The sequence below is a fragment of the Arachis duranensis genome, chromosome 3 (assembly GCF_000817695.3).
Source record: "Arachis duranensis cultivar V14167 chromosome 3, aradu.V14167.gnm2.J7QH, whole genome shotgun sequence".
NCBI lineage: Eukaryota > Viridiplantae > Streptophyta > Magnoliopsida > Fabales > Fabaceae > Arachis > Arachis duranensis.
In genome coordinates, this window is record NC_029774.3 from 11,319,549 (window position 1) to 11,343,449 (window position 23,901).

General features: G+C 35.9%; 2 protein-coding genes across 5 annotated transcripts in view; one reads left to right on the plus strand and one right to left on the minus strand.

Annotated features, from left to right (window-relative positions):
• The first annotated feature begins 7,581 nt into the window (after nt 1-7,581).
• Nucleotides 7,582-23,901, plus strand: part of LOC107477577 (vacuolar protein sorting-associated protein 9A) — a 30,329-nt gene continuing 14,009 nt past the window's right edge. For 2 of the 4 annotated variants that reach the window (XM_052258826.1, XM_052258825.1), the window contains exons 1-6: nt 7,582-7,859; nt 8,650-8,797; nt 9,238-9,408; nt 9,976-10,155; nt 10,874-11,165; nt 11,255-11,485. In XM_052258826.1, coding sequence (XP_052114786.1) covers nt 7,747-7,859; nt 8,650-8,797; nt 9,238-9,408; nt 9,976-10,155; nt 10,874-11,165; nt 11,255-11,475 — 1,125 coding nt within the window. In that variant the 5' untranslated portion in view covers nt 7,582-7,746 and the 3' untranslated portion in view covers nt 11,476-11,485. Of the gene's footprint in view, nt 7,860-8,649; nt 8,798-9,237; nt 9,409-9,975; nt 10,156-10,873; nt 11,166-11,254; nt 11,722-11,742; nt 11,888-23,901 lie in introns of those variants that run through there. The other 2 variants (XM_016097623.3, XM_016097621.3) reach the window with 2 other exon arrangements.
• Nucleotides 11,699-14,961, minus strand: LOC107477575 (PHD finger protein At1g33420). Its single transcript, XM_016097620.3, has 5 exons — nt 14,310-14,961; nt 13,768-13,894; nt 13,473-13,688; nt 12,761-13,384; nt 11,699-12,679 (listed from the first exon to the last, which is right to left on the minus strand). Exons 1-5 carry the CDS (start codon nt 14,632-14,634, stop codon nt 11,833-11,835), a joined length of 2,139 nt encoding a protein of 712 aa, XP_015953106.1. The 5' UTR covers nt 14,635-14,961; the 3' UTR covers nt 11,699-11,832.

Genomic DNA, 23,901 nt, shown 5'->3' on the forward strand with positions numbered 1-23,901 from the left:
AAAAATTTTACATTAAAAATTTTGGTATGCTAATTAATTAAAAATAAAGATAAATATTTATCTTTATTTTCTGATTTTATATTTTTTTTTACTGTTATTTGATATTATTGTACTGTTATTATTATTTGTAGTGAATAGATATTATTGTTTCTCTTATTTATGTAAATAAAAAATTGTGTATTTTATTCCTATAAAATTTTATTGCAAAAGGAAGTTCAGATGGGTTATTGGTTTTTATACAATAATTTGGCATGTCTGATCGAGCAAAAATGAGTTAATTTTTCATTGCTCATCAACATATGTAAGAGAAGTGATTTCATAGATCCTTTGTCACTGTTAAGGACTGACAGACGGTTGATCTTAGTGGTAGCTGGTGACAATGCAAGAGTTAAGTACAATTTTTATTGAGTACCGAAAATTAATGATGCTAGAAATATATAGATGTCAATCTTATTAGATGCTCGTACAAAATAAATATTCCTATTATTATATTTATTAAGGGTCATGTTTGATAGTAAAAAAGTAAATTATTATTTGTAATTATGGTTATTCGAACATTAACAAATTTATTTAAAAAAATAAAAATAAAATTATATCTATAAAAAATTAATTTTAATTAATAAAATTATTTAAATATTAAAAAATCATTTTAAATTTTTAAATTATTTTTTAATCCTTATTTGTTACCTGACTTCCATTCTTTCTCTCTCTGACACCCAAAAATTTGTTCTTTTTAATTTGTTCTAGTTTTACCCAAAATTATTTTCTTTTCAAATGTCTTTTGATTTCTTCTTATTTTCATGAAAAAAAAATCATCTTTCTTCTGGTTTTTGTTTATCAGCTAACATAGTTTTGTTTTCTCTAGGTTTTTTTTCTTTTTTTGTTTTTTCTCTTTTTATTTCTAGTATTTGTTTGGCCATTATTATCTTGATAAAAAAATATCTTTTTTCATTTTTTAGCGTGGTTGACAAATTTTTAGTAATAAAAGTGAAAATACTAAAAAATATAAAAAAACATCGTTTTTGAGAAACTATAATTTATTAATTTAAATCTTTTTTTAAAAGATCATTTTTCTTAAAAAAAGATATTTTCGTATAATAAATAAACAAAAAAGTATTTTTATATTATTATACCCAAACATAATTGATGAATAAAAAGATTATTTTACATGAGATACATACTCAAACATAAAATTAACTTTTATTTTTTTTATAAAATTTTTTAAAAAAAGATTATTCAAAAAAAATTTCTTAAAAACTTATCCAAACAAGCCTATCAAGTCTCCTTTTTTTTTTGTGGTTATGTAAAAGTCGAGAGCAAAATCGAAAATTTTAACCAAAAGGTAATTGAATTGCAATAAAAATTTTAAAGACACAAAGAGATGCTGATAAGAGATAGCTAATTGTGCAATTTTTTATTCATATTTTAAAACTAATAAACACAAAGGTAAAAGAAAGATACCAAGAAAAAGGGGGGATTTGAGTATTCGACAACATCAATGACAAAGAAATTGAGGATACCAAAAAAAATCACATCGCTGCTACCGCTAGAAAGCAGTGACATTCAAGGTGTTACAACATACAGCAGCTTCAATGGCATTAGAATTCTTCAACCTTCCTTATTTGAAAATAATGATCAAGTGCAAAGATAAAAAGGTTATTTAAAAATTCTCAGTATTGCTATTCGTTAATTTTTTAGTCACCAAAAAATTAACGATTAGCAATAAAAATTTTGTTAAATGAGATGAAGAATGGAAAAAAAATATGATAAATGGAATGAAGTTTAAAAGTATTTATGTTATTTTATATATTTTTGTAATTTGACTCTTTAATCTGAATATTGAATTTGTGTATAATAAAAATAAAACAAGATTTAAAAATGGAAGTGAGATTAGGTTAGAAAAATGGAATCATTTAAGAATTTAAAATAATTTTTTAGTGTTTAAAAAGTTTTACAACTAAAATTGATATTTTATAGGTATAACTTAGTTTTTTTTTTTAAATTTGTCAGTCTTCTAAATATTCATAAATAAAAATAATATTTAAAAAATTAATAAATAAAACAAATTTAGATTAATTATTTTATACTCTAAAGACACATGTTAAATTTATAAATAAATTTTTTATTATAAATATAAAATTTTTAGAATAAGTGACAATTAAGTCTTTGAGGATTTTGTGTTTGGACAATTTATCTTCTGGAAAAAAAAATGACAAATACATCTCCCAAAAAAGCAGACGTTAGACACATTACATCCTTCCGTCAACCCATGTAATAAACATAATGAAGTTGCTTTACTGTCCCGTTACGTGAATTGATGTGTTCGTTTCTGCCACATCCGTAGTACAATGTCGTTTTGAAATTCCCTTCCTTTATATTTACTTCACTTTGGCTCTTAACCTCTTCAGTTATCCTCTGTTTTTACCCACTAACCATAAGGGGAAAGTTGAAGTCAAAGAATCTTAGTTTAGTGCAGTAACAAAAATCACAATTCTTCTTTCAACGTACCAACAAAGAAGAAGACGTCGTCAAAAAAACGGTGTTAGCAAAGACATTCTTAACTCAGGTAAAAAATATTGATGTTTTTGTCAGTTAGTATATTTCTTTGTCAGTTGCCTTTATGGTGGGCCCATTGTTTGAAACAAATTACTTAATCTTTTGGAAAGCATAGTTTTCAGCTTATTTTATTAAGTATGACACATTTTACTACATTAAGAATTGTTTATGCATTTGTTGTTACTTTGTGGGGCTTTTGCTTATTCGTTTATGATTACTGAAAGTAGCGATTAACACAAATATTAGTATCACTTTTAGTAATATTTATGTCATAATAAAAAAAAGATAAATCTGTTTTTGATTCTTTAGTTAACTGTTGTCCCAATATATTCACATGATAATTGTGTTTCTACTTAGCAGAATTTGCTATTTTTGTGTTCAACCATGGAGAAAATTTTGTGAGGAACAAACGGGGAGAGTTGAGTTATCGGGATGGGTTAGTTGGGAGGTTTCAAAGATGGATCTGGACCTTATCAACTTTTTTGACTTAAAGGAACTGTTCAAGAGTTTGGGATACGATGATTATAAAGCAATGATGTGGTTTGATCCGAATGCTACTAATTTAGAAGCCGGTTTGCATCCTATTTTTTGCAGAGTCAGAGATCAATGCTTCAAGGGAGTACAAAATGCAAAACAAAGAGTGAGGAGTTCTATATATATTTTGAGCATCATATTCTTAGTGGTGAAGATGCTATAGGCTATGATGGGAAATGGATCTTCTCAATTGTTAAAAAAAATTGAGAGTGTAAAGTGTGATCTCTAACCCTTCATTACTTTTTCTCTCATATTTATTTTTGGTTCCACTTATAAAATTAATGGTGAGAGATCACACTTTACTCTCTCAATTGTTAAAAAAAATTGAGAGGATCCATTTTCGCTATGATGAAGCCGGTGATCCTCTTATTTCTGATGATGACAGTGATAATGATAGTTATGAGAGCACTGAAGATAAGTTGTACAAATTTCCCACCTCCTGCTTTTGGAGAATCAGACACTGATGTCCAAGAGGAGCTTGCAAGAAAGATGAAAAAGAAGAAGATTGCAAACAGTAACCATTCTTCCAAAGAAAAAAAGTTACAAATAAAGAGAGTCCTAAACTTAGCAAATTTTCTAAATGTCGAAAGAAGAAAGAATATAAAAAGTCGAGGAGGAGTTCAAGACTGCGACAAGAGGCTACATAGCATGTAAGGAATTCTAATTCAAGTGAGCACCTAATTGAAATTGGAGATAATGGAGATGAAGAACGTCATGAACATCCGAAAAATGCTGAAGATACTGAAGATGACCCTTTTGTTAGGTCCTTTTTAAGAAAAATACGTGCTCACAAAAAGTCAGATGATAAGAAAGTGTTTGATTATGAATCAAAGGACTTGCATACTCCTATTAGAAGCAATGCAGAGGATGATGTGAACAGGACTGATTTTGATGACTTCTCAGAGGATGCTAAATTTGGGATGTGAAATTAGAAATTGGTATGAAGTTTGACACTTTGAAACAGTTCAAGAAAGCACTCAAGGACTGGACAGTAGCTAAGGGTAGAGAATTACAGATTTACAGTGGCTAAAGAATGACAAGGAGAGGTCAAGAGTCAAGTGTGTTAAGAAAAATTGTCCCTTCTTGATTTTTTTCTCATGAAATTCATGTGAAGATTGTTTTCAAATTAAGACTTTTTTCTGAGCATACATACAATAGGGATTTTGGAAGCAATCAGACAGATGTTAGATGGATTACTGAAAAACTTAAGAAGCAGTTACAGACACGGCCAAAGATAACCCAAAAGAAAGCATTAGAACACATAAAGCAGGATTATAAAATGCAAAATCACTACGACCATGCAAAGGGCGTTTAAAAAAGCAAGAGATTTAGTAATTGGTAAAAAAAGTGAACAGTATGGTAAATTAAAAAATTACCTGGCCGAGATATTGAAAAGCAACCCTGGAAGCATAGCCTTGTTGGGAATTGAATCAATTCCACAATCTCCTCTACTATTTGATAAACTTTATATTTGTCTATGTAAGCAAGGTTTTAAAGAAGGATGTTGCCCATTGATGAACTTGACGGATGTTTTCTAAAGAGCTATTATAGGAGACAATTATTATCTGTTGTGCTCAAGATTCGAATAACTATTTCCTGTGGTTGCATCAAAGACCAAAAAAACATGAAAATAATCTCTCACTTTATTGCTACAAGATTTGGGAGACATTCAATTACACAAATGAAACTTTATATCTGACCAACAAAAGATAACATTTTAAAGGTGTTCTTCATATGTTAGCATATCTTGATTGTTTATTATCATTATGGGCCTAAATTGTATGTGTTTGTTATTATCCTCAGGCCCCTGCAACATCAACTGCTCAATTTAGAATTCCAATTAAAATTCAGTCAATATTCTTTGCTACTAAGCTATTGAATCCAGTTTTGTTTAGAAAAAACCAATTAATTGTGAGGCCTAAACAAATTCCACTATAGCTAAACTCACCACAGCAATCAACAACAAATTCAAGTGATAGTATTTTTACAAAAATTCTGGTGGCAACAAACAGTTAAACAGCTTCAAGAATGTTTCAGTTTATTTTCACCCCCTAGATTTAAGTTTTAGTTAAAGTCTTGAATGGATGGAATTGTAATATTTTTAAATATAATTCTTTATTATTTTGAATATCATTGTCTAGTATTTTGTGTATACTTTTTATAGATTTAAATCCTGTTTTAAATTAGATACAATATATTATACAGTTATGATAATGTTTGCTATAGGTTTTCTTTTGATTAACACAAACTTCAAGTGTTCGGTCTCTTTTTAGATTAAGTCTTGTAATTAAAAACAATCATTTGAAAGCTTTGATAATATAATAATGCTCTTAAGGCTATATGGTTATTTGATTTCTTTATTTCATTTTATCGTTGTGAAGATCATTTTCATTAACACCAACATCCATGATAAATCATACAATGATTCAAAAATTCTTGTTTATTACTGTATTTATAATAACACAATTATAATACTATTACATTCATGCATTAGCTATTTAATTTGATTCATTCATAACCCTTACTCCACATGTTCACAATGATTGCAATTAAAATACCAGCCATAAAATACACATCATTCCTAAATGTAACTTTACTTGAAATTTTTTTTATTTTTACAATTCATTTTCAATCTCACAATTTTCTCCTCCAAATTAAGTAATTTATCTTTCACTCCCCTTTTAGAACTCTAAACCTTCACATTTTCGATAACATCATCCAATCATCTAAAAAACTTGCAGTATGTCCTCTAATAAGAACAAAAAAATATACCATAAATGATAAATATGAATTTCAATTTAATGGAATACTCAAAATTCAAAAAATAAATTGAATTAATAATTACCCTACAGTTTGGACATCTTAAAGAACAACTTATCTAGATTATCCACGGTTTTAGTCTTGTACATTGTTATATACAGTTGACAATTACACTTAGAAGCGATTTTATTGTTGAACCATTTTTTATGTATTGAGTCCACTCGTGCTTATGGAGCTTCCAGTGTTATTCATTATGCATTGTGATAGGATTTTGCTTCCCGATGAATAATTGGAGATTATGCACAACTAGGATTTAGGACATGTTAAAATCAAACAACATTGAAGGGCTAATTTATCCTCATTATTTAGAGTAAGGCTCAATTTGGGTAAACAACTTAAATAAGCTCTTTTGAAAAAAGAGTTTAAAGTATAAGGACTTTTATTAATAGCAGCTTATAAATAAGTTATTTTGTATTTGAATTTTTAGTTATAGAAGTACTTATTTTAAAGTGGTAGCGTTTGAATAAATAACTCAAAAAATATAATTTTTTTATCACAAAAAATGGATATTAAAACAACGATAATAAATACTTTTTAATATTGAATGTTGATTTTTTATAACCTAATCACTAAGATTACAATTATTTAGGCAATTAATTCTTTATTTGCTCTCTTATTAGTTCTTTTTTTTTAGTAGAAACTGTTTCTTCTACTTCATCTTCACCCATAACGGTGTTCTTATATGTGATCAATAGTAATAAAATTTTAATTCACAATAATCTTGATCACAATGCCAAAGAAATGATTGTGTAGTTAGTGTTTACTATTTTATTGTGTATGATATAGTAGATAAAAATAAAAAATAAATATGAAATGTGTTTACTTCTTTTAGAATTTCCTCCTCTTTTAGCGGGATCAACTATAACTAACTATAAAAATAATAGCAGCTATATAAAAATAAAATCACATAGAAAAAAATTAAAACAAAGATTTTATACCACACAATATTAAATACAAATTTAATAATAAAATAGAATGATAAAATGATAAAAAAAAATAAAAAACTGGAAAGAATATATGGAATAGGTGGTTCAGATAAAACATTGTTTTAAAATGATGGTGGATGGTCAATATTTTCAGCAAATAAATTATTACGTGAAAATAATGGTGAAAGGCCAATGGTTCGACAGATAAAACCTTAAATAAAGATTGTGGTAGGGCCAGTATTTTCAGTATTTTTTACAAACCAAAAATAAAAGTAGCTTTTTTTTATTTTGAAGTCATTTTTTTTTTTACGAAAATAATAGAATGACTTATAATTTTTAAATAATGCCAAACATATATACTGTGACTTTTCATAATTCAAAAATCAGAAAAAATAACTTCTACTACTTTCCAAACCGATTTTAAATCCAATGTGACATTTAACCGATACCTTAATCACTTTAAAAATCCACGAAACTCCATTAGTCTTAATAACAAAAGATTATAATATGTCCACATTTTATTTTTGAGGGATATATTGTCACTTTTTTTTTCAAAGACTAAATTATCCGAACACAAAATCCTCATAAATCTAATTATCACTCTACTCAAAATTTTAAATTTCTAATGCATTTAATTTGTATTTATTAAACCCAACAAATTTACTGTGATTGGTTGGACTGCTTGGTGTGGTAATGATATAAGTATTTGCTGTTAATTCACCGATCATTCAAACCTAATGTTCTTTGCTTCTCAACTCTTCCTCCCTGCCTTGCTGCCTTTCTTTCTTTCTTTCTTTCTGTCTTTGTTGTGTAGCTTAGCTAGCTCTCTGCAGCTACTGATCCCATTGGAACATGTTACTTCTTCTTCTTCTTCCTGAATCCAATTCGGTTAGGCAACAGTTTCCGTTCCATGGAGGGATCAACATCATCACCGGCGTCTTCCTCCCAATCCCTCGCTTTCTACGACTTCCTGGATCGCATGCGAAACCCTGCTTCCCTCGATCTTCTTCGATCAATTAAGAGGTATATAAACAATTATCGCTATCGCCTAATTCCTTTTTTTTGCTTTCATTTTTAATTTTGTGGTGCATTGTTTCGGTTCTATTTTATTTCTAGCTCTTATTGTGCATAATTTCCGTGTATTTGAATTCTTTGAATTTCGATTTGCATTACGGATGACTTCATGAGATCTAATGGTTCGTTGATTATACGCCAAAGATTGTGATGATGAATTATTCGTCTTTGGTAAAAGTAAATACCAGAAATTCTAGGTCTGAATGTCATTTACACGGCATTGTTCGGTTCAATTAGCGGCAATAATATGTTATATTGTCGAACTACTAATTGTAATTTAGGAATACATCAATATTTATGACCCTAGCGTGTTATTGAGACACTGCAAGCTTGTAACTCTGCTTTACATGGAAACATATTTGATATTATTGGTATTGTTGTTTGTATTTCTATTGGTTGATGATTCTCTTGTCACATGGTTCTTGCTAACAAATAATTATATGGAGATGCAATGCAAGTATACTTGAACAAAATAGTCCCTGCCTCAAGGTTTTAATGAGGCTTGAACTTAAATAGAGTTCTTTGAATGTGGTGCAGCTTTAAATGTTACATTCCTTTTATGTTGGATGAGATTTATTGTTTTCAGCTAAGAGCTAACTCATAAGAATATATATAAAAATTTCAATTAATTTATATTGGGATGCATGGTTGCACACGCCTTTTCTTTCTGAAGATGCTTCATCAACCCTTTGCTCTTTCTGATACATATCCTATCCCTTAATGCAAATTGTTTTCTCAGCTTCATTGTATCATTTTCATTCTATCCATGCAATCCTGAAAGTGATGGGAAAAGAGTGCAAGAGTTCTTCTCAACAACAGAAACTGCAATAAGAGATCATCCATTGTGGATGGGTGCCACTGAAGAAGAGATTGACTGTGCAATGGAGGTACAAAAATTAGTATTGTATAATTCTATATAATATTCTGCATAAAAGTTCTGAATATATATGTCTTTCTATGTGCTCAGGAAAAAGGAAGTTATGTTAAGTACAACAAGCCCTTTTGTGATCCATTTAACGCCATTTCCTGTGCCTTGTTCTTCTTTTTATAATGGCTGGTGGTTCTTTATTTTGACTATACTTGTTCAGAAAAATTCACCATTAGATTTGGTTAATAGGTAATAAAATCTAAACAATGATGCCATATTTTTGTACAATATCATATTACTGCAGGAACTAATTAACTTTGCCATGGAATATATGTAGCAAAGTTGTGGTAATCATTTTTGTACGTTAATTCTGTCGGCCCACTTCTGGGGTCCTCTTCCTTTGCAGAATAGGAGATTCCTTCTTTCTTTTCTCTGAACATTCCTCGTTCATTCCTCCAGGGTTTGGAGAAATATATAATGACTAAATTGTTCTCCCGGACATTTTCTGCTTTGCCTGAGGATGCAAGGATTGATAATGACATATCAGAGAAAATATGCTTGCTGCAAACCTTTCTGAAGCCTGAACATCTGGACATACCAGCACTTCTTCGCAATGAAGCTTCATGGCTGGTATGCAGCTTTAAGATGTGTATATTTGTGTTTTGAAGTCTTTTAACTTTCTGAGGGAATGTGTAAGAGAGTGGGGATATAATTAGGGTAATTTTTATTATATAAACAGCAACATAAACATTAGCAGAACTGTGAGAGAAGGAAAAGCGTGGAAGAACACTGCTCTGGAAGATAGACTTCCTTTAACTTGCACTAGATTTTTAATGCTAAAGAAGCAAGGAAGAAAGAGAAAGAAGGAAGTAACAAGTGAAGATGCTTGGCAATTTTTGGAATGGACAATGTTTGTTAACACTAATTCCATATACTTGAATTGTTAAAGTCATACTTATTAACAATTATTTTTCGTGATCAAATAATTCTTTGATCCAACAAACACTTTCTTTTTTTTTGCTTTTTGTGTTGAGCTAGAGCAGAAGTCTTTGTTTGAATTGTCTCCCTTCCCAATTTTTTAATCTGTTCCAAGGCTTCCAGCCTTTCTATTTAAAAGGATTGCTTATAGCAACTACACTTTTGAGTTTTTGCTTGATGGAATGACAAAAATTGATTCTACTTTCTTTTTTCATGCAGCTGGCTGAGAAAGAATTGAGGAAAATCAATGGTTTCAAATCTCCTCGTGAGAAACTATTGTGTATAATGAATTGTTGTAAGGTCATCAACAATCTGCTGCTCAATGCAACAATTTCTGAAAATCATGTGCCAGCTGGGGCTGATGACTTTCTCCCTGTGCTCATATATGTTACAATAAAGGCAAGCTTGCTTGGTAATTAGCCATTTTGCAGAGTATCATATTCTAATTTCTGAACAATGAGGCCCATTTTTCGTTATCTTTTTTCCATCTTTGTTTCAATTATCATGATTGTAGTATGATATATCTATGAAGGCGAGAAACTAAGGACTGTAGAGAAAAATTGGCTTCCGTTGTTACCTTCTTAGACCTATTTAAACTCAAAATTGACTCTTCACAAGACCAGAGGTGCATACAAGTGGAGTTCCTTGTCTTGACTAAAGCTCAGTGTCCACTAACTTGATTCCAGATGATTCATACCTCAGCTAAACATAAACCCTCTATTAGAAGTTGCTAGGCATTGAAATTTTACTTCCGAAACTAAACAATTACATCCTGATCTATATGATGCTAAACTTTGTGATTAGGTGGGGATAGCAAGCAAAGTGCCTAGGACTTTCTGCGGGGTTGACGAGCTGAAGTTTGCAAAGATAAAGAGTGTTTCTCTTCATTATTTGAAGTACTGTATATTTAGGCCTGTGGTCCATTAACACTGTCCTATGACCTCGTTGTCTATATATTGATGCCGACTTTGATCATCAATTGCTTTTAAAGAAAAGTGAACATTCCCTTTCTTGATTTTCTTCTAAAATTTTTACATGTTATGGTGAGTCATTTTCTTTTATTTTGGTATCTTGGAAGGTATTCTTATTAGAAAACGTTTTGGTATGTTACTTTCAGGCCAATCCTCCCCAATTACATTCTAACCTGAAATTCATCCAGTTGTACCGATGGCAAGCAAAACTCGTCTCAGAAGCTGCATATTATTTCACAAATCTTGTGTCAGCCATGGCATTTATAGTTGACTTAAATGCTACATCCCTTTCCATGGATGAGGACAAATTTGAGGAAAACATGGAAGCAGCCAAATTGAAGAGCAAATTAAAAAGTGAAGAATATCAGATGATCAAACAAGGGGAGGCCAAGTGCAGTTCATCAGGCAAAATGTGTGACGAAATTGAAGAGACAAGAGGTCAGTTTTCTTATTTCTTGGGTGTTGTTTGAAATATTAATTACTGGTGTCCCCAATCACAATCATTGTATTTGTAACCCTTTTCCTAGTTATGTCGCTTGAATCAAATTATCCATATATGGAAGCTCGGAGTGGAGAGTTGAAGGAGAGAGACGTTGACAGATTGTTAAGTCTCTACAAGGATTTAGTTTTGAAGTATACAGCCTTGTGCAAAGCTATTGATTGCCTTCCAATTTCAGAGAAAGAACCAATTCTTGGACACCTAAAGATGCAGGAAACAGTCAGTCTGGTTGCACCGCAGGGCCAATGAATTGGAATAGGTACGAGAACTGATTTTGGGAACAACAGTTAAATAGGCAACTTAATGCCGAATTTACTTGTGAAAGTTATTTATTCATTTTTAAAAATGAAATCCATTCTTTAAGTCGACTGCAAAGCACAGGTGAATGACGGATTAAGTTGCCTATGTATACTGCTGACTGCTGTACATAGTTTTTAAAGATTTAATTAGCATGTGAGCTACAAATAAATGGTTACAGTAGTTATATATCTTCCATTGCTCGATAATTTCAAACAGGAGCCTAGAAACGCTCCAAAAACAAGGAAGCTCGAAGGAGTCAAAACATAAACAAAACTATACACGCATACATTACAAAACTATATACACTCATCGTACACCAAAATCTACAGTTATGTTACAAGCAACTGCTGCACAGTCCGTTGCCACTGCTTCATCTTTGCAAGAAGCATTCGATAATTTGTAAGACTTGTTAGCTTCAACATCGGAGTCTGGCAAATTTACAGCTTCCTGACGGTACGAGCTAAGGCATCTAAGACACACAAACTTAGAAGGTATTGCATCACAATTATCAATTCCCGCGCACCTCGTATGCTGCCAAACACTGCAAGTATCACATGCTAACATTCTTTCTCCATCATCGTCCTTAGCCCCACAGGGGCAGTCAACTCTCCATGTCTCTGTACCCCGTTCCATTCGGAAGCGGCTTAGACCATACTTGGCTGGACACTTGCCTTGAATTTTGACCATCGCACTTGTTCCAAGCAAGAATTTTAAGGTGAGCGAGTCACTAATTGACCCATACCCTATTACTTCCTCAGCTTGAAACCTCTTGAACATTGCATACACCTCTTGAAAAGCACTAGTGACCTCCCTCTTAAGGTCGGCAACAGTAGCACTCAAAGGCAAAACGATTAGTTCTGGTGGCGGGGATGGATCATCTTTCGGCTGATCAGAAAGTTCAACCTGACACCACAGTCTGATGACTGGAGGTTGTTCCATGGCCACCTCTGGCTTGTACTCTTTCACAAACTGCTTACAGTCAAGAAGCTTCCTTGCTGAATCAGCCACGCTTTTCCTCATAACCTTGGGTCTATAGCTCACCATTTTGTCTGGGTGAATTATCGAATCAAATAAAAATGCCAGATCGGATATGACTTGCTCTTCTGATGGATGGCTTGAATTTCGCGTAAATCCATCACAGAACGGTTCTAGCCTGTTGTTAATGGTACATGCATCAGTGGCACTGCTATAGAAGCATTTTACAAAAGAAATTCAGTACATTTTTCACCCTTACCTGAATTCTATAGCACTAGTATTTGGATTGCATCGTGTAGCAACTACCATTCCGTTGGCAACTAATTTTCCTTCCAAATGCTTAAGACTGTAGTCTAGAAGCTCCGGAGATGAAACACCCCTGCAAACTGCACCCTTGAGAACACGTCTAGCAACCCATTTGACCTCCCTACAGGAAGCTGATGCAAGCAAAACCTTAATCAAAGCCTGTTGAACATCCTCAACATCATGTCTTGTCCAAGCACACAATAAATTACATTTGTTGGAGCCTTCATCCTGTTTAGATATTTTTTTCGTCATCGGCTTGCGAAATTCATGAACCAATGTCAACAAAAAGGAGAAGAGGTCTTTGATTGTTAGAAGTTCAGTTTCAGCCAACGACTGGTAAAGAGAAATAACACACTGAAGGCGGCTTCGTGGTCCCCGACCCTGGAATGAAAATGAGGACAAGGGCATATCTGACAGGGTATTCACTGCTTTCTGGTAGGCATCTTGTGTAAGAGCATAGCTGCCATTTCCAAATTCATAACCCCAATTGCCATACCACGAATGGCTATTGGTGATTGCATGGAGCACTCGATATTCCAACCCAAATTTCTTGGACAAATCCATCACACTAACCTTCCTGCACAAATATTCAACACAATAACTACAAAGCAAAGAAAACAAAAGAAAAATAAAAACTCAACAAAAAATGAACAAAGGATTCACACCTAACAGAAATTGCAGAACACAGTCTATCCCAAAACCCCATAATATCAAATCCAGAGAGAAGCTTTGAGCCACCTTCTCTTCCATTGAGAGTAAGCAGGTGACCATAACCATTGGAGTGGACAACACCATGCAGGAGATGGGTGTTATCGTCGATTTGTTGATACACCCAATCTTCAAGATCATCCACAGTAATGTTGAAGTCACATGATTTACACCTAACAATTTAAAAAAACCAAAATAATCAGCCACAAATCAACTCATGGAGATCTTTCCACGGAGAGAAAATTTTCTGACCTTGGTTCAGATAGTTGGACAAGATTTTCACATCTGGAACAAGGTCTTTGGTAAGACTCGATGGATTTACTGGCAGCCCGGATAATGAAATGATAGCGCTTGCGACAGACCGGGTGACCGCTCCACCCTGTTAATATATATTTTTTATAGACATAAAGTAACTCTCAATAATGTGTATCTATGGTTATGTTATTTTATTTTTTTAAGAACAAATTCTATTATTTAACCACATAAAAAACAAAAAATAAAAAAAATCATTTATAAAACAGCCGATAGAACAATATCTAAGCTAAAAATAAAAGACTGTGCTAAGCTATATTAAAAAGGAGTTATTCAAGGACATAGAAAGCAATAATATAATTAGGAAAAAATCAATGTCTACGCGAAAATATATATAATTAAGTAATAAACTAGCTAAAGGGAATAAAAAATTTAAACATAAAAAAATAACAAATAACATTGTTAGATGATCACTAAATAATATCAGATTAACATGCTGGGTAAGTAGAATGCACGCGAGTAACTCGAGCGATTCAACTCACCAACGACTCGACACTGGTCACAGTACACTGAACTTCGAGAGCGCGTGACATCTTCCTCCACAATGTCAAGCGTGACCACCGCAGGCGAGAGATCAGGGCCTTCGACAAGGTCACCAACCCGGAACAAGATCTGCCACGTCATCAGCGCCGGGAAGAGTGAAGGAGGAAACGTTATGCGACCATGGTCTGCCAGGAACCGCTGGACACAGTTGCGAAAGGGTGAGTCGAAGGAAGCGCCGGCGGCGGAAGGGAAAGTGAGAAAGTCGTGGAGATCGGCGGTTACTCTTCTCTTCATCCTCTTCGTAGGCCTCTCGTTGACCACCATCACGAAGCCCAAGGAGGCTAGCCGGTCGGATAAAAAAACGACGCCGAATCAAAGGTAAAGTAACGAAGAAAGTAGATCTGAAGCGTTAGAGAGTGATTCTGCTATTTACGCTGCGAAGAAGAAGCATAACAGGCGGAGAAAGATGAAGAACCGAAGATGAAGAAGAAGGAGGCAGATACGACGGCGTAGCGATGAAGGCGCTAGTTGTTGCTTGCTGGGTGTTGTTGGTAGGGTTTGTTGTGTTTTTTACTTTCTTTGGATTTTTTATATTTGTATATATCCACTTTTCCTGAGGGCATTATCGTCATTCGACTTCCTATTGGCGGTTCAATATTTCCTTTCCTTTTCCCGTCTTTATCAAGTCTCAAACTGCCCTTTTAATTCTAACTAAAATAGCCGTTCTAGAATTTTACAAACAAAATAGAAACATCTTTGGCAGATAAAAATAACCGAAATCTAATTTGATCAGTGATGTCATCCAATGTAATATTAATCTGCAAATTATTTTAAAAAGGAAAAACTAATAAGTTTTGCACTATTTAGAAAGATCTTAGAAATTACTCACATTGAAAGAATATAACTTATTTATATAACTTTTAAATTTCTCTAAGTTAAAAGAAAAAATAAATCCCATCTCAATAATGATTTTTTTTTTGGTGACATATAATGATTAATAATATTGGTATGGTTTCAAGTCAAAATGAATAATAATAATAATAATAATAATAATAATAATATCGACATTCAAATATGAGTATCTGACATAGATATTAAGGTTTGTTTAAATTTTTAAAAACTTAACATTACAGGGTCATCTAACCTAATCTAAAAGTATAATCAACTTGTATCTTTATATGTGAATTAATAGTCTTCACGTGCTTATTGTATCACAATACAATTTAATTTAATATATTTAATATAACTATATCATATATATAAATAACAATGCTGTTATCAATTAATTTGAATTTTTAATTACATGATTGATTTTCACTTTCATATCTGACTTTATATTTCTAGATAAATAACTTAATATCGTTTACGAATATTACGATGTAACAGAAGAAATAGCTTAAAAATATAAGTACTGTAACATCCTTAAATTATCACTTTATTGGTGCCAGGAAAGGATAGGATTTTTTTATTTAAATTAAAAATATAATATTTATCGATTTAAATAAACGTGTAAGTATTTACAAAAATTTTAGATGTACATGAGATATGATATCGGATACCGTTCATCCGAGATATATAGATTTAATATCAATTTAATTTTTTTTAATTAATTTATTTTTTAAAAGTTATATTTTGCCTTATATATTTAAAATTAGTGATTTGAAATTGATTTGTACATTATTTTTTTTAAAATTAACCCATTTGAATACGTATTTAATGAGAGTACATAAAAAACTAGATCAAATTAAATTGATTTAAATTTAAAAAAAAATAAAGTTGTACTGTTCAGTTACATGATAAAAAAAACTTTAGTACGTATTTAGTTATTATATTAAAACAAACGTAGAGTCGACGAAATAGAAAAAAATGGGGAGAAATAATTCCATTTCTTCTCATTATGAAATCAGACCATTTAACTTTTCATTCTGAATCATATAACTTCTAATTCTTGATATTCTCTCACATACTCAATGTTTCAAATTTTTACAAGTAACTTTTCATTTCTCGTAAAACCATATCTTAAGTTTAAATCAATTCAATTCGATCTATTTTTTATGTACTCTTTTTTGAGTTCTAATTCAAATAGGATAGTTTTTAAGAAAAAATTTCCATGTTCATATATATATTGTTCCGTCGGTGGTGACCGAGGTCGTCGACTCTAAGGTGAACCCTTGGATATGTGGTTGAACTATACGTCGTCCAAGTGTATTTTCTGAATCAGAGGGGTCAGATTTATAGGCGTTTTGAGTTTGTTAGTGAGCTTTGAGCTTTTGTTAGTCCCGATATTCCTGGTCACTGCCGTTATAGATATCTTTTGGAAGTGTGGAGACGTGATTGAGTAGTGTATTCAGTTTCGGAGATAGCTTTTAGGGTTTGTTTGTTCTGTTTTGCTTGCTTCCGACCTTTAAGGTCAACCCGTTACTAAACTCCAATGCCGATTATGACGTGGTACACATCATAGCCCCCCAGGTCGGCTAGCGTTCCGTATAGGTCGGTAGCCGAGCTTTTTGTCTTTCATACGTGGCTAAGTTTGTTTTGAAAGAATTTGAAAAGGGTTTTAGTTGTCTCTTCGTAAGTCGTGCCAACTTAATTGCTCATTATTGTCGTTTTGGTTTCCCACGTTTGTTAGTGGGTATGAATTAATTTACCCACTTTGTTAGTGGGCTTGCAATAATAGTTATTTTCTTTGTTTTTGGAAATTACGCTGTGTTGCTCATAATCTTCTTATCCTCGCTATGTCTTCGAAAGGTAAGCGTTTCTTGACTCTTCTTTGACTGTTTGTTTCTGTATACTCTTTCATGGCGGGAGAGAAATTAAAAGAAAAGTTGAAGGCTATTGAGGTTAGGGAAGATGACCCATATCACTGGGTTCAAGACGATGTGAAGACTCGTTTGTCTTCCTTCATCAGCGTCGAATCCCTTTCTGATTTGAGGGGCGTAGATTTTGTGAGGGGAGGTTCTGGTGTTGTTGTTGAGTTTCAGCCCTGCTCCAGTAGTGATAGGGTTTGTGAGAGAAGGGGTGACTGGGAGTATTTTTATATGTATACTCCATGCATGGTTGAACTTGGGGTGAAGTTTCCCTTTTCTTCTTTTGAGTGTGACGTCCTCACTCAGCTAAACTGTGCTCCGTCTCAATTGCACCCAAATTCTTGGGCATTTCTTTGCGCGTTTCAATGTCTGATGGAATTCCTGTCCTTCCCTTGTTCGCTGTCTTTATTCTTCTCTCTTTTTCAGGCAAAGGGGGTTCGTAAGGAATTGTGGGTTTGTTTAAGTAGTTTTCCGGGGCGGTCTGTATTTCTTCTTTATAAGTCCTCTTTTAAGAACTTCAAATCCCTTTTTGTCAAAGTTCGTTCTGCCGAATCTGAGTATCCTTTTTATTTGGATGGTGAGTTGAGCGAGAAGTTTCCTCTCTACTGGTGTTCTGAACCGACTCAAATTCTTGAAGCTTCTGAGAGGAGTGAGGAAGAGGAGTTTGTGATGAGCTTTCTGGTTGAGAGTGTTGCTGCTGGGGAATGTTTGTCTATTCCTGATATTTTGCGTTTATATGATTCGGGTGATAATGAGGGTTTAAGGGCTTATATAGGTAATGTGTCTGAAGCTTTTTTGTTGTGTTGGGTATTTTGCCGAGTTTATCTAACGTCTGGTGGTTTTCGTTCAGGTGGCCGAGTTCCTTTGTTGGATCCGAACAAGCTGCAGTCCTTTTTGAAGAAGAAAGAGAAAGGGGTTGGTAGCGCTGGTGATCGGAAGGATGCGGTTGAGCAGGCTTTGTCGTCCGTCGCGCATCCTGCATCTTCGTTTAAAAGGAAGAGGGATGATACTTCTTTGGAGGTCATTTCTGAAGGTGGTCATGAGGCTGTGGGTGGTAGTGGACTTGCTTTTGATCGGCAAAAGAAGCTTCATGGCTTCATTGCTGGCTCCAGTTCGCATTCCCTTTGGAGCGAGCAGTTTAACTTTGCGGAGCTTTCTGAGGTGGCTTCGCGGTATCTTGGGGACATGCTTATGGTTCGCCGAGCTGGTATGGAGGCGCTTGGTAAATTCGTTCAGGTATGTTTTATTTTTGTTTCTTGTTCTTTCGACTTTTTGTATTGTACTTATGTCACGAATGCTTTGGTAGGTTGTTGCTTCTCGCTTACTCTGTGTTGGTCGGACTGTTGAATGCGTTGGGGCTGAGCAGCAAGAAGCTGTGGACAAAGTTTCCACTTTGGAGAAGTCATACACAGCTCGGATTGCTGATTTGGAAAAGGCTGTGAAGGAAAAGGATGATGTTGCTACCAGTGCTGTGGCTAAAGCGAAGGAGGCTGAGGATGAGGTGGTTCGTTTGAGGGAGCAAATTCGTTTGTTACAAACTGAAGTTAAGGAGCACGATGTGGCCAAAGGTCGGCTTACATCCCGCGTGCATGAGCTAGAGGAAGCTGGGATGGATATGTTTTCTTATGGTTTTGATCGTGCTGTGAGTCAGGTTGCTCTGCTGGCTCCTGATTTTGATTGTGATAAGCTCGATATTACAAAAATAGTTGTATGTGGAAAGTTAGTTGTGGATGGTACCGTGGAGGAGCATGGTGAGAATGCTCCTTCTTAGTTTGTTTGTATTTATAACTTTTGTTGTTTTGACTTACTGAACTTTAGACTTGTTTTTTGAATCGTGTATGGTATTTTGCCGATGTTAGGTCGGTTTGACTATTGTGGTGGAATTTGGCCGATGTTAGGCCAGTTTGATATTATATTGGTGATTTACAGCAAGTGTTTCTGCCTTGTCATATTTTGTCATTGTTAGGCTATACTTGAGAAGAATGTATCACCTTTATTTGGATTCGAAGGGCGTCCAGCCTCGTTAAAACCCTCCTTAGGCAAAACCCTTTCTTTGGGGAAAAAAGCTCTAAGGGGGAAAAAGAGTACCTTCATTCGCATTTCATTCAAACTATGACATATACATTTTGAGAGAGGAGACGTTCCAGTTTCCTGGAATGGCATTGCCTTGTAGTGTTTGCAGTTGATATGCCCCCTTGCCGAGCACTTTGGTTATACGGAAAGGGCCTTCCCAATTTGCGGCGAGTTTACCATGAGCTGGAGGTTGCCTGGCCTCCTCTGTTCGTCTGAGCACGAGGTCGCCTTCCTCGAATATCCTCGGAGCCACCTTCTTATTGTATTTTCTTTCTATTATTCTTTTTTGGGCCCTTTGTTTGATAGCGGCGATTTCTCTGTCTTCTTCGGCTAGGTCAAGCTCGGCACTTCTGGCCCGTAGGTTCTGTTGTTCGTCGTATAGCTCGGTTCTTAACGTCGGTAATCCGACCTCAATGGGGATCAGTGCTTCTGAGCCATAGACTAGCTTGAAGGGTGTTTCGCCTGTAGTGCTATGCATTGTGGTGTTGTAGCTCCACAGCACTTCGGGGATGAGCTCGACCCATTCTCCCTTCGCGTTATCGAGCTTCTTTTTTATTGCCTGCAACACAACTCGGTTAGCAGCTTCGGCTTACCCATTAGTTTGTGGGTGTTCCACCGAGCTAAAACGATGTTGAATATTAAAATTTTTTAGGAATGACCCGAGCTTATTATCCGTGAATTGTCTACCATTGTCTGATATTATTTCTTTCGGTATTCCAAAGCGACATATTATATTTTTCCAAATAAAAGATCGTACCTTTTCAGCTGTTATCTTTGCTAAGGGTTGTGCTTCTATCCATTTTGAGAAGTAGTTTATAGATACCAAGAGGAATTTTACCTGTCTTGGTGCTGTTGGGAATGGGCCGAGGATGTCAAGTCCCCATCTGTGGAAAGGCCAGCTTACCTCCATGCTGTGTAATACCTCGGCTGGCTTCGTTGAGATCGCCTCATGTTTCTGGCATTTGTCGCATGTTTTGACCTTTGTTATGCAATCTCTCTTCATGGTCGGCCAGTAATACCCTGTTCGGATTATTTTTGCAGCGAGAGCTCGTCCTCCTATGTGGTTTCCACATACTCCTTCATGGACTTCGTTCATTACTTCTCTGGCCTGGTCTTGGTCTAGGCATCTTAGTAATGGTTGTGAGAAACCTCGTCTGTATAGCTTCCCTGATATTCTCGTATAGAAGCTTGCCTTACGTTTAAACTGTTGAGGGTGGAGCTCGTCTCTGGGTATGATACCTGTGCATATATATTCAAGGAAAGGTTTCCTCCAATCATGGAGGTGGTTAATGCTTTCGACACATAATAGTTCAATGCTCGGTTTTGTGAGTGTGTGTTGTGATAATGTTGATGTTTGTGTGTCCGCCCTGGTGGCGGCGAGTTTAGATAGTATGTCCGCCCTGACATTCTGTTCTCTATGTACATGTAATATGGTGAATGAACTGAAATTTGAAATTAGATCCTTTGCTATGAGCCAGTATTGTTCTAGCAAGGGATCTTTTACCTGGAATTCTCCTCGGATTTGTTGGACCACTAGGAGGGAATCGCAATGTGCCATTAAATTCGTCGCTTTGTGGCTTAGGGCGAGCTTGAGTCCTGCTATTAGGGCTTCATACTCGGCCTGGTTGTTGCTTGCCGAGAAGTGAAACTGGAGGGCTTGCTCGGCTACCACCTTATTTCCCTCCTTTAAGATTATGCCAGCCCCGCTCCCTTCTCGGCTTGACGCCCCATCCACGTGTAACTCCCATGTTTCAATCTGTTCGTCTGGGGTCATTTCCGTGATGAAGTCGGCGAGAACTTGTGCCTTGAGGGCCGATCTAGTCTGAAACTGAATATCGAACTCTGAGAGTTCAATTGACCATTTGGTCAATCGTCCTGCCAGTTCTGGTTTTGTTAATATTTGCCTCAATGGGTGATTTGTTCTTACTACTATTGTGTGGCTTTGGAAATAGTGTCTTAGTCTTCTTGCCGTGACCACGAGTGCCAGGGCGAGCTGCTCTATCTTCGGGTACCTTTGTTCCGTTGGTTGCATTACTCTGCTGACGAAGTATACTGGCTGTTGGATCCTTCCTGTCTCAATGACGAGGGCCGAGCTTATGGAATGATTAGAAACGGATAGGTATAGATATAGAGGCTTGCCGACCTCAGGTCTTTGTAATACGGGAGGTGATGATAGAAGGGTCTTAAGTTCGGCGAACGCCATCTCGCACTCTGGTGTCCACTGAAACTGTTTGTTTTTTAAGATCGCCTGGAAGAATAGATGTGACCGACTTGATACCGCGGGTAAGAATCGGGAGAGAGTGGCTATCCTTCCTGCTAGTTGCTGTACTTCCTTTATCGTCTTGGGGCTTGTCATGTTGAGTATAGCCTTGCATTTCTCAGGGTTTGCTTCGATTCCTCTGGAAGTCAACATAAATCCTAGGAATTTTCCTCCTTGGACTCCAAAAGCGCATTTTTCTGGATTCAATCTCATATTATATGCTCGGATTTGTTCAAATATATCCTTGAGGTAGTCGCAGTGTGACCGATCTTTAGTGGACTTGGCGACCATATCGTCCACGTAGATCTCGATGTTCCGGCCTATCTGGTATCGAAATACTTTGTCCATCAGACGCTGGTAGGTTGCACCTGCATTCTTTAGGCCAAATGGCATAACTCTATAACAGAAATTACCATGTTCAGTTATAAATGCTGTTTTGCTTTGGTCTTCTGGATGCATTAGAATCTGGTTGTACCCAGAGTATGCATCCATGAAGCTCAAGCTGTTAAAACCTGAGGCGTTGTCTACAAGTTTATCGATGCATGGCAGGGGGTAAGCATCTTTAGGACATGCTTTGTTCAAATCTGAAAAGTCGACGCACATGCACCACTTACCTGAGTTTTTCCTTACCATTACTACGTTTGAGAGCCATGTGGTGAAGCAGATTTCTTTGATGAAGTTGGCTTTGAGGAGTTTTTCTGTTTCTTCTAAGGCCGCCTTTGATTTCTCGGTGCCGAGGTTTCGCTTTTTCTGGGCTATAGGTCGGCTTGTTTTGTCCGTGGCTAGTTTGTGGCAGATGATATCTGGGCTAATGCCAGGCAAATCTGCCGGGGTCCAGGCGAACAAGTCAGCGTAATCTTGTAGTAACTTTATCAATTCCGATCTCTGTTGTCCTCTTAGTGCTTGGCCGATGTAAGTTACCTGTCCCGGAACTTGAGTTAGCTGGATTTTGTGTAGCTCATCTGCTGGTTGAGGTCTTTCCTGGGTATCCCCTCGAGGATCTAGTTCGGCCAAGGACAAGATTTCTGAGCCGTTTATTGAATGGACCTCCCTTTGTTTGTGGCATATGTCCAATCTTTTTAAGCTAGCGTTGTAGCATTGCCGAGCTTGTTGTCGATCAGAATGTATTGTCGCTATCTTGTTATCTTGCGCCTGAAACTTAACACACAGATGATAAGTAGATACGACTGTCCTGAACATATTCGGAGCAGGTCGTCCGAGGATAATATTGTAAGGGCTGGGGCAGTCAACTATTAGGTATTGTATGTCTAAGGTTTTTGATAATAGGTTGTTTCCCATTGTCGTCCTTAGCCATACGTAACCTTTGATTGGTACTCTCTCGCCAGAGAATCCTACTAATTCTCCGGTCGAGGGTTGTATTAGTTTTTCAGAGAGATTCATTTTCAAGAAAGTAGAATGAAAAAGAACATCTGCACTACTACCTGGGTCCAAAAGGACTTTTCTTACCAGAAGGTTGCCTGTTTGAATGGAAATTACCACTGGATCATCTGTGTGAGGGGCGGCCGAGTATATATCAGCTTGGTTGAAAGTGATTTCTAAGTCCTGAATACCTTTGTTGTTTGGTGGTGTTGTTCCTTCGATTGCTAACATCGCACGGTAGCTCCGCTTCCATGCTGAATTGGTTTCGCCGCCTCCTGCGAATCCTCCAGATATGCAGTTTATAACCCCCTTATGCGGGTTGTTGTTCAGCCATTTATTGGTTTCCTTGCTGGCCGAGGTTTGATGATGTTCTTCTCTGTTACTTTCCCTGTGTTTTCGCCCCTCAATGTACTTGTCCAGGAGGCCCTGTCGTGCTAATCTTTCCAAGAGGTCTTTGGCTATCACGCACTCGTCGGTTGTATGACCGTATTTATGGTGGAAGGCACAGTGTTTGCTTTTGTCGACGAATCGCTGATCTTGGTAGCTTCCCGCTCTGGTTGGTGGCTTTATAATCTTGGCATTAAGTATTTCCTTGATTATCTTCTCTCTCTTCGTATTGAATCTGGTGTAGTTATCGAATTTTGGGGTGAGCTTGAAGGGTTTGCCGAGGTCTCTAGTGTTCGCCGATCGGGAGGGCCTGTCGTCCTCTTTTCTCGGTCTCCTTTCGGTTTTGTCGGCCTCTCGGAGTTCTTCGATCTCCATTTGTCCTGCTGCCCTTTCTCGGAATTCATCCAGTGTTTTTGGTTTTGTAACCGCGATTATTTCTCTGAATTTTCCGGGTCTGAGTCCGGCTTTGACGGCATGTAGGTGGACGGCAGGGTTTAAGTCAGGTATTTCCATGGTGGCATCTGTGAACCTGATCATGTAATCTTTTAAGCTTTCCTGTGGGCCCTGGCGGATGGTGCTTAGGTAGTCTGATCCGTGTACATAGATCCGAGCTGCTGCAAAGTAGTCGATGAAAGACCTAGCCAGATCTTCGAAGGAGGCGATTGATCCTGCAGACAATTTTGA